The sequence below is a fragment of the Kryptolebias marmoratus genome, linkage group LG14, assembly GCF_001649575.2.
Source record: "Kryptolebias marmoratus isolate JLee-2015 linkage group LG14, ASM164957v2, whole genome shotgun sequence".
NCBI classification, from domain to species: Eukaryota; Metazoa; Chordata; class Actinopteri; order Cyprinodontiformes; family Rivulidae; genus Kryptolebias; species Kryptolebias marmoratus.
In genome coordinates this window covers 26,654,537-26,664,717 of record NC_051443.1, presented here as the reverse complement: position 1 = coordinate 26,664,717, position 10,181 = coordinate 26,654,537, and the positions used below count along the sequence as shown (strand labels likewise).

Sequence of the window (10,181 nt, the reverse complement as noted above, 5' to 3'; positions counted from 1 at the left end):
TGTGTGTGTGTGTGTGTGTTTCTGGGTTAGGGGTTCGGTTTAGGACTAAGGTTTGGTTTAGGGTTAGCTGTGTACTGGTGATGGTTGGGGTTAGACTGTAGTTAGGGTGGAGAAATGAATGGAAGTCAATGGAAAGTCCCTGCAAAGATAGATAGACATAACATGTGTGTGTGTGTGTGTGTGTGTGTGTGTGTGTTACAAACCTATGCCTGCGTCTTCAGCAATGATTTGGTCCAGTTTCAGGGGCAGCGGTGTGTATTTGCTCCGAGCATCAAGGAATAAAAACTGTTTCTTTGTTCGAACCTTGACCAGAGTCATGAGCTCCCAGGTCTTCTTCGTGTTGTCGTTGTTGGCCAGATTAGACCCCAGTTTCTTCACAATTACATTTGTGAAACTGGGAAACAAGTCCTGTGGGCACAAAACACACACAAAAAAACATTTTTTCAAAGTCTCTAAACTTTCTGTTTCAAAACTTGTTAGACTTTTTGTTTGTCTGCCAACAGACAGACGGACCAAAACATGACCTCCTTGGTGTTTCTTAAAGGAAATCTTATTACCATATACCATTAAAATCTCTTCTGTTTTCTCTGAATAATTTGTTGTTCTTGTTAAACCAACTTTAAGTTTTGTTTAAATTGTTAAAAACATAAAACATTGCTCCTCAGGTGACACTTTTCAAAGAAATCTAAAAACCTGAAGACTGAAAATCTGTCTCTCCGCTGCTGGTTTGAAGGAACCCCCCCCCCCCCCCCAAAGTCGAGCCATCCTACCTTTGCCATGTTTGCTGCTTCAGAAGGAAAAGGAAACCTCTGGAAACCCTTCAGAAGGTCTGGACCTGCTGAAGTCTGGAATGGAAGGAGGTGAGGATCAGATCTGGGTTTTTACCTGGACTATAAAGATCAGGATCCACCCATCTTTGTGGGTCCGCCTCAGGGAGGTTCTCTTCCTGGAACCTGAACTGCTCCACATGTCCTCCTGCTGGAGGCTCAGTTTCAGTGAAGCACAAAGAAGCATTTCAACATTTTTATATTTTGTTTTTGTCAGAACTCTGGGGTTGAAGATAAAAGCGTCTCTGAGATGTTTGCAGGTCTGGTTTCATCAGTGACCTCCTTCACCTCCTTCAGGAGTTCCTGTGGGGCTCATCCTGCACCTGTTTCAGCTTCATTTGTTCTGACTGGAACCTGTTTTTATCGGACTGACAGCATGCGATAATAAAACTCAGTCAGCAGCTGACAAATGACCTCAAAATACCCTGAATTACCTGCACTGCAGACAGGTAAAATAAATAAATAAAAACAGGGCCGATCGGACCAGAAACCAGGGCTGAAACAGGGTTTTATACGAGGCTCTGAGAAAGGGAACTGGGGCTTTGATTAGGGAGTCAGAGCAGCTGAGGTGTTACAGGTGAGAGGACAAACTGTGGACACCTGACCCTGCCAGGCTGCAGAACCGAACCAGGAACCATGAGTTGAACAACAACTTTCAGTCCAGTTTCACCATGAGAACTAAAACAACAAATAAAGACTTTTCCTAAAGGGTAATTTATTCATTAATCAGACAGTCGGCTCAGATGTCGGTTCAGATTCCTGCTTTGGGTCTGGTTCTGTTCAAACCCGGTTTGGCCCGAGGCTGCGCTGCTGTGGGAAGGTGCACGGTTCCTGTCGACACACGCAGGGAATGACTGTTCTGTCGAAATACTCAGGGAGTTGGAGGGGCTTCAGAGGAACCTCTTCATGAGGTTTGTTCCCACAAACACTGAGAACGACAGGAATCTATCCGAGGTTTTAAATAAATAAAAACATTCTTACAGGAATCTATCCGAGGTTTTAAATAAATAAAAACATCCTTACAGGAATCTATCCGAGGTTTTCCTGCAAATATGAGGAAAGAATTGCAGGAAATTGGCGCCTTTAGGAGCAACGGGACGTTCTCCCCTCCACTGATCTTCCTACGAGCTGCTGAAGAAGCTGCTGTGGGTTTGACAGACGAAAGGAATCAGAATCAGAATCTTTTATTATGTTTGTATAATAAAAACACAACCGAAGTGAGCCCGGCTCCTGTAAGGTCCTAATAAAGACACCAGCGGTACCATCCACACATGGATGCTGCGTGGAGTAAAATAAATAAGATATACAACAAATACAAATGAATGATAATCATGTTCCAGGTGACTCTAATGGCCCACAGCTGTTTATCATTCTGGTTGTTCTCCTCCCGGATCTTCAGAGATCCTCTCAGCTAGTCCTGTCCTCCAGCAGGGACAAAGGACAGCCAGTAATGGTCTCTGCAGTTCTGTCAGCAGCAGAACAAGCAGCAAACCCCACAGTGATGCAGAACAACAACAGAAGGACACCAGCAGGTTCTCCTCCAGGTGACTCCACCCCAGTGCTGACGTGTTGCTGGTCCAGGTGAGGTCCTCATTTATGTTCACCCCCAGAAACCTGAAGGAGGCCCCTTCCTGTCCAAGTCTTTGAAGGATGAATCTAACTGTTGAATGAACCATAAAGGACGTTTTTAATTACCCGTCCTTCAGGTTACAGTTCCTTGTGCCTCTCAGACTCACTCCATGAGGAAACAAATACTCTGTATATAATACATCCTTCTGCTGCCCGGTGGGAGAACCCGTCCAGAACCAGGAAACGGTTCTGACCCCTCACACCCTGACCTCTGCAGACCAGAACCAGCTGATTGATCTCAGTTCTTTCAGTCTCAGGTGTGGCAGAGATTCAGGACTCAAAGCCAACATCTGTTCCTCCATCGTCTGGAACCATTAAAACAGGCTGGGACCTGCAGGAAAACTGCCTGCAGCATCAAACTCAAACTACAGTTTCTCCCAGATTCTGAACCCTTTCAGAGGAATGTGTTTAACTCTGACCTCTGACCTCATGGAAACAGAAACACCAGCTCCTCCTGATGTTCCAGTAAGTTCAGGGAAACATGGAAAAAACTAAAACATCTGTTTGATTAAGACCTTCTGGAACTTTGGGTCCAGCAGAAGTTTCTTCTCCCATCAGGAGGACTTTAGACGTCCTGTCCAGCCTCTGAGGGACTCTGAGGGACGGAGACAGATGTCTCCCTCAGCTGGACGGGGTGCTGTGTTGTGGTCAGCAGGGGGCGCTGCAAACAGCTGGTGTCTCAAACAGGAACAGCTTTTATCCTCATGTTACTTTGAGGTTTTATTCAGATTAGTTTAGTTCTGATGAAACTTGTTTGTTTCCTGAAGTTGTCAGGAGGTGATGGAAACAATAAATAACTTCATGATGGTCATAAAGCCAGCTGAGCTGTCACGTTTGCTGCTGTAGCTTCAGAGTCCAGGAGTCCTGCTGACCACAGGAAGTCCGGCTGCTCGGACTGAAGACCGGATCAGGGTTTTACCTGGACTCTACAGACCAGGATCCACCAGAGAGTTCTTCTTCCAGGAGCCTGAGCGGCTCCACAGCGCCCTCTGCTGGATGCTCAGAAATAAAGCTGAAAGTTGACAGTTTTATAGTTTCTCCTGCTGATCAGTAATTAATAAAAAACTTTTCCCTTCAGCGAGTAAACAACAACAACCAGCATCAGGTTAAAATTTACTTTTTATTGTTCTTCAGATCATTTTGACGACAGTTTGAGTAAAAACAGCAGAACTTTATTGACTTTAAAATCCCTGTTCACTTCATTCAGCGCGCACACACACACACTCACACACACACACACGCACACACACACACACTAAAAACAGACTCAGTGCCAGCATCCGATCAGTGAATGAAATGTAGCTTATCTCTCGTGGTTTTGTGCGCAGACAGACTGAAAGTTGAAGATTTGTTCGAGTCAAACTCCTGCAGCCTCATGGGGGAAATGACAACTTCCTCTGTTCACCTTTCAAAATAAAACCTTAGATTTCCTCTGCTGCAGAGCCTGATGTGCAAACGTGGAAACAGAGCAGCTTTGTCCTGCAGACATTTACTATAAATCATTAAAGCGGAGTTTCAGGTTCTGACTCCTGATTGTTTCTTCTTCTTCTTTGGTTTACAGACCCGGAGAAAATAAAAGTTGAAATCTGAGGTGAGGGCGAGTGTAAAAACATCTCAACAGTAATTATCACAACTGAACCTGACAGCAGCTCCGCCTCCAGAAAACAAGGAAATTAACCTACGAGTCAGTGTTTTCATCTGAATTCAGGCAATTAAAGAAAATAACTGGTTTCCTGTGACTTCCTGTCCATGAAGAGTCCACCTGCAGACCAGGACCTGGAGACCTGGAGCCTCCAGTCTAATGGCGCTCTGATGAAGTTAAAAACAGCTTTCAGGAGGCGGAGCCGGCGGACACCTCGGTGCTCGGTGACTCGGTGAGTGGTGCCGTTAAAACGAGTGTCTGAACTTCCTGTTGGCAGCCGCAGCAGGTTCCTGTCCTGAACTTTAAAACGTGTTCTGGAATGACGAGTCAGGGTGGGGTTCTGGTGCCATCCAACACCACGTGCGCCCCCACCTGACGGAAACTTCTTGTTAAAACGAGCGTGGTTAAAAACGGGGAGCTCACAGGTTCAGTAGTACGGGCCGATGTTCTCGTAGCCAGCGTAACTCGGCCAATCAGGCAAGAGCCCGTGTGAGCAGGTGGGGCTGCCGTATCGGTCGAAGTGGATCCCGAAGGAGTCCGAGTGGCGGCCCCGCTTCATGTAGGACCACACGATGTGGTAGTTCTGGCCCTGGTTGCTGTCCCAGAACTCGTTCCCGTCCACCCGGTAACAGACGGCGAACTCGACGCGCTCGTTGGGCCGCAGCTCGGTGGGCAGAGGAACCGTGAAGGAGAAGGTGTCGCAGTACGAACTCGGGTACGTGTCCTTCACGTACTCGCAGCCCACGTCCAGGTGGCTCTTCCACGAGTCGAAGGTCACCCTCAGCCTCACCGACTTCTCAAAGGACACGTTCTTGACTTTGATGGTTCCTGCGAAGGCCTTCTCCTTCAGGACGCAGTGCTCCAGGCTCACCAGGTTCTTCTCCAGGTTTTGGCGGAACAGCAGGTAGTCTGAGGAGGGCTGAGGGAAGTCCAGCACCAGCTTGTCCTCCTCGGGGGACGACAGCGTCAGCTTGGAGCTCAGCATCTCCTGGATGTTCACAGGGATCTCGATGGGGTCCGTGAACTTTGAGAAGACCTTCACCTTGGTCAGACTCAGACCTTTGTGGTCGGCGAACGTCACTCGTTTCTTCCTTTTTTCCGTGTCTTTCCTGCGGACGGCTCCATCCTCAGGATCAGCCTGGTCCACGTACTGTGAGGGCTGAAACCTGAGGCAGGAGCTCCGAGCCGACATCTGGACTTTGGAGCTGAAGACAAAGTCCTCCTTGGACAGGTAGAGGGGGATGGTCATGTCGAAGGGCATGTCAGTCTCGGTGGGAAACATGCAGAAGGAACTGGAACAGACAGAAACAGAAACAGACTGTCAGAAAAATGAAGACAAAGATTCAAACCGTTTGGATTTTATTGTTGCTAAAAGTCTGAAAAGACCAAATCCAATTTATTCTTCTGGATCAGCTTCCTGAAACGTTTCCTTCTCATCATCAGATCTTAGTACACACACCTTCCCCTAACAGCTGGATTCTGGTCAAAGTTCAGAACCAGGTCCACTTCAGGACCTTCTAAGGACCCCAAAGCAAACCCAGATATTAAATCTCTGAACTGAAGTAAAGTGAAGAGGGTTTCACTTGGTCCACTTTGGACCAGGAAACCCTTCAGTTGGTGGTCATGAAGGTCAAAGCTTTGTTTCATCTCAGGAACGTCTTCAGGAACCAGGTTTGGTTCTCTTGTTCCTCTTCTTGTCTGCTTTGACCTCCTGATGTCAGGGGTTCTGATCCGGAACCGGTCCTCCTGACTGAATCAGGTCTACAGAACCGCGTTGACCACAGAAGCAGTCTGTGTCAGAACTTGTATTTATTTAGAAAATGGTTCCTTTAGCTCTCGAACTGTCCTGGAGTGAAGGGACCGTCGGTGATTCAGGTTAATGGTGATGGTTGAACAGCTTACCAACAGATAAAATTTGTTTTTTCTCTAAATTCAGAATAAAACTGATTTATTTAGAGAGGAAATCCCAGCAGCAAATAGAAACAAACCAGATCCAAACAGAATTTCACCCAATAAAACAAAAAACTCCACAACGGGGACAAAACCAGTAAATATGAAGACAGCAGGGACTCTGGTCTGCTGCAGCACGGAAACTACAGATACATGGAACTCTCTCAGATGATTCTAAGGACTGAAGTGGTCTCCTGGGGTATGAAGGTCCCTGGTCTGGGCTCAGACTCCTGGTGTGAGCAGAATGAGGACCCACCTCCAGAGGAGGCCATGAAGTCTGAACTGAAGCTCCCAAACATCAGAATCCTCCAAGAAGTTGGACCCTGGGAGCAGAGACAGGATCCCTGCAGGCCACCGGGTCCACCAGGTCAGGGTCTCTGCCGCCCCCCAGAGGATGTGGGACTCTTGACGCCCCCCAGAGACTCAGGGTCTCTGCGGCCCCCCAGAGACTCAGGGTCTCTGTGGCACCCCAGAGGGTGTGGGACTCTGATGCCCCTCAGAGGCTCAGGGTCTCTGTGGCCCCCCAGAGGCTTGGGGCCTCAGTGGCCCCCCAGAGGATGTGGGACTCTGATGTCCCCCAGAGGCTCGGGGTCTCAGCCGCCCCCCAGAGGATGTGGGACTCTGCGGCCCCCCAGAGGCTCAGCCCCAGCCTCAGGGACTCTGCAGTCAAGAATCACGGTCATGACTTTGTTCTCCACCAAGGTCACCACCATCGCCTTGTTGATGGATAAACCTCCCTCGTGTGACCTCTGACCTTTCTGCCCACATGACATCTGACCCACAGGGTGAAGGAAGAACTCAAGGACCCAACGGACCCAACGGACCCAGTGACCCGGGTCAAGGCTGGAGGATGAGAAGATGATCCTATAATCTGGACAGATTGGAAACATTTAATGAGAAGAAGCTGCTGAAGAACATCAGGTCTGAAAGGTTCTGGTCTCAGGTCCAACTTCAGGTTCTGAACATTCTCAGCTGAAAACAAGTTCAAGTCAAACCATGAAGACAGCAGAAAGTTCAAGAATGTTCGTTTTAAAGCTGGCCTTAAAAACAGTTTTTAAAGTTTAACTGGATCCAAGCAGAACCGAACCCCTGAGACCCAAATCGGACCCAAAGAGCTCCACCTCTTTTCAGCCGGATGATAGAAGAAGAAATGAATCCGTGTTCTGACCAGAACCAGGAAGTGGACCTCAGATAAAACAAAGAAGAACCAACTGGATCCTGAATCAGGTCCAGAGAACCTCCTCAGGAACAGCAGAACTTTGGTGCCGAGTCCCGCCCGGGTAGGAGCCGCACCCAGACCGACCGTCAGCCCAGAACACCTCGGAGGTCCAGTTCTGACCGGACCTCCTGATCCAGACCTGAATGATTCAAGTTTCTACATGAAATTCATCTGTTGGACTCAAAGGTCTGAACTGTGACCAACACCGGCCTTACTGGACCCAGGCTGAGGTTCTACGGGCTTTCTGAAGGTTTCTGGACTCCAGATGATTTGTTCCTGTTCAAGACCCTCAGATGGTCTGGAGAACTGGTGATCCAGACCTCCTGAAGGGACTACAGGGAAGTCTAAAAACCTGAGGTCTGGATCAGGAGGTCTGGATCCGGAGGTCTGGATCAGGTCTGGATCAGGGGGGCCGAATCAGGGCAGCAGAACCTGGGTCCAGGGCCCGAGTCCAGGGCCCAAGTCCAGAGCCCGGGTCCAGTCCCTCTGAGCAGCACCGAGCAGCAGAACCCGGGTCCAGAGCCTGGGTCCAGTCCCTCTGAGCAGCAGAACCCGGGTCCAGAGCCTGGGTCCAGTCCCTCTGAGCAGCAGAACCCGGGTCCAGAACACGGGTCCAGTCCCTCTGAGCCTCTCCAGCTGAGAACTGAAGGGAAAGACCCGAACCAGACGCGGATCCGGATCCGGATCGCGGGCTCCAGCAGGTCTGCAGGAGGACTCCGGGTCAGGGGGACCAGGACCAGGACCACGCTGCGGGTCCAACAAAGCGCACTTTCTGCGGCTGCGCACTTTCACATTCCATTTATTTCTCTCAGGAACCTAACAGAACTTCCTGCTGTGGGACCGGTTCCGACCCGGCTCAGACCTGCAGAGCTGCTGCGGGTCTGCAGGTTCGACTGAACTGAACCCGAACCTGCTACAAACTCGGGCTTTTACTTTGAAATCCCATTCAGCCAAAGGTTCGGAAACTTCCGGATTTCAGCGGCTGTTTGGAACCAGAACCCTCCCGGTTCTGCAAACATCCGGACTCTGAGGGTCTGTTACCTGGTGCAGGTCCTGAGAAACATCTGCCGGTTCTGGTTCTGGTTCCGTCCGCACACCTGCACACCTGGAGTCCTGCAGAAACCGCGGCTCGAGCTCCCCTCTCCTGTCGGCCCAGAACTGAGAGCCGCCGGTTCTGGTTCTTCTGTCTGAACTCCAGGAGCACGCAGGCCGCGCGTGGACAGGTCCGCTCAGCCAATCAGAGCGCGCGGAGCCGGAGTGATCAGCGGTCTGAGGGGGGAGGGGGCGGGGCCTCTGCCCAGGTCCGGTCCGGTCCAAAGTCCTGGGAGTACTTCTACTCAGGTCCCGGGAAGTATTTGTACTTTTGTGCTTCTAACAGCCAGGTTCTTTACAGCAGAATAAAACCCGGTTTTTATTCAACGCAGAGCCAAAACATTATGACCACCCAGCCGATAAATCTGTGAGAATTTCTTTCTCAGAACCGGTTCCCACAGATCCGAGGAACACCCCCCCCCCCCCCGGCTGGGGATGGTACAGTCCACCTCCATCACCTGGTGGAGAAGGAGGGGTTCAGGTGCGCGTGTTCAGCTCGGACCTCAGAGAGTGGAAATAAACTGGTTCCAAAGAAGAACAGCAGAACCCAAAGGTTCCGAAGCATCAGTCTGACCCATCTGACCCATAATGCACCTGGTGCAGGTAATCCTCAGGTAAGAGACGGACCCATAATGGTCAGAACACCTCCGGTTCTGATGGGTCCGGTTCTGATGGGTCCAGTTCTGATGGGTCCAGTTCTGATGGGTTCCCAAACGGTTCTGTTGAAAACAGTTTGTTTTTATTTCCCATTAAATCCCATCATGAGTCACTCTGCCTGCAGAGACAGGAGTGGAGTCAGAACCATCAGAACCACAGACCTCCTGTCTCCTGTCCTCTGCAGAGTTCAGATGTTTCGTCCTCCTGTAACACATTCTCTGGATGATGCTGGTCTTCAGGGTTGTCCTGGGTCCACTTGGACTGATCTCAGAGACACGATGGTTTCCTGCAGATTGTCCAACTAAAAGTCCTCCGACAGTTTGTTTCTGCTTTGATCTTTTTATGGTTAAAATGTCTTAAACTGAAAAACCTGAGCTCAGAACTGCGTCTCTGAAAGTTCTGGTCATTTTTGGTTCTTCTTGTTCTTGGCTCAACCCGGACTTCCTGTCCTGATTCACAGCAATCAGCTGATTGGACAATCTCTCCGATGATGTCAGCTTTTCTGTCATTCGTCCAACTTTCCTCACCGAGTTTAAACATCATAAGACACTGGAGATGGTCTGTTAAATAAAAATTACTGCAGTTTTATTTATTTTTGTTCATTTAGAAACATTTTAATTCCTGAAATCAGAGGGTTTCAAACACTGGATGTAAGCTGGAATAGGAGCAGCTGCTCAGCTGTTGTTCACTCGGCTGACAGTCGGCTGATGAAGCAGAGTCCACGCAGCAGCTGGGACCCGTCTCAGGGGGTGGAGACACCCGTCCCCCCTCAGAGACAGCGTCCTCACAGCCCACCGGCTGAGCTCCTGAGCAGGATCCAAAGTTCACAGAATTTCACTTCAACACAAAACAAACAAACTTGTTGTTGTTGTTGTTGTTGCCAGTTTTTGTCGGGGAAGTTTTCTCCTGTTAAAAAAAGAATATTAATTCATCCATTCATCCGTTTTCCTAACCTGCTTCTCCTCTCCGGGTCACAGGGAGCTGCTGTCTGTCTCCAGCTGTCACTGTGGGACATATGAGTCCATCACAGGGACACATAGCTGAGGCCCACCTGAGGCCCAGTTGAGGCCCACCTGAGGCCCACCTGAGGCCCACCTGAAGCCCACCTGAGGCCCACCTGAGGCCCAGTTGAGGCCCACCTGAAGCCCACCTGAGGCCCACCTGA

At 49.7% G+C, this 10,181-nt stretch overlaps 3 protein-coding genes and 1 long non-coding RNA gene across 4 annotated transcripts in view; 2 read left to right on the top strand and 2 right to left on the bottom strand.

The window, feature by feature from the left end:
• LOC108229705 overlaps positions 1-929 on the bottom strand; it is a 4,036-nt gene extending 3,107 nt beyond the window's left edge. Inside the window, exons 1-2 of the mRNA XM_037979302.1 lie at positions 771-929; positions 204-408 (exon numbers count right to left, since the gene is read on the bottom strand). Of these exons, the coding sequence (XP_037835230.1) occupies positions 204-408; positions 771-779 (214 nt within the window). The 5' untranslated portion in view covers positions 780-929. The remainder of the gene's footprint in view (positions 1-203; positions 409-770) is intronic.
• myo5b (myosin VB) overlaps positions 1-10,181 on the top strand; it is a 37,194-nt gene that overhangs the window by 116 nt on the left and 26,897 nt on the right. The gene's annotated exons all lie outside the window — the stretch shown is intronic.
• ppp1r3b (protein phosphatase 1, regulatory subunit 3B) lies at positions 3,558-8,464 on the bottom strand. The gene is made up of 2 exons (XM_017404219.3): positions 8,309-8,464; positions 3,558-5,390 (listed from the first exon to the last, which is right to left on the bottom strand). Exons 1-2 carry the CDS (start codon positions 8,329-8,331, stop codon positions 4,526-4,528), a joined length of 888 nt encoding a protein of 295 aa, XP_017259708.1. The 5' UTR covers positions 8,332-8,464; the 3' UTR covers positions 3,558-4,525.
• The window catches only part of LOC119617647, a 4,198-nt gene continuing 2,752 nt past the window's right edge, over positions 8,736-10,181 (top strand). The window contains exon 1 of the long non-coding RNA XR_005233991.1: positions 8,736-8,973. This is a non-coding gene — a long non-coding RNA (uncharacterized LOC119617647). The remainder of the gene's footprint in view (positions 8,974-10,181) is intronic.

What these genes read in the sequence shown, in the direction of transcription:
- ppp1r3b (XM_017404219.3), bottom strand. Translation starts at nt 8,331, where the DNA reads ATGTTTCTCAGGACCTGCACCAG. An exon ending in TTTCTCAGGACCTGCACCAG is followed by an intron (nt 5,391 to 8,308) that starts GTAACAGACCCT and finishes TGTCTGTTCCAG; the next exon opens with TTCCTTCTGCATGTTTCCCA.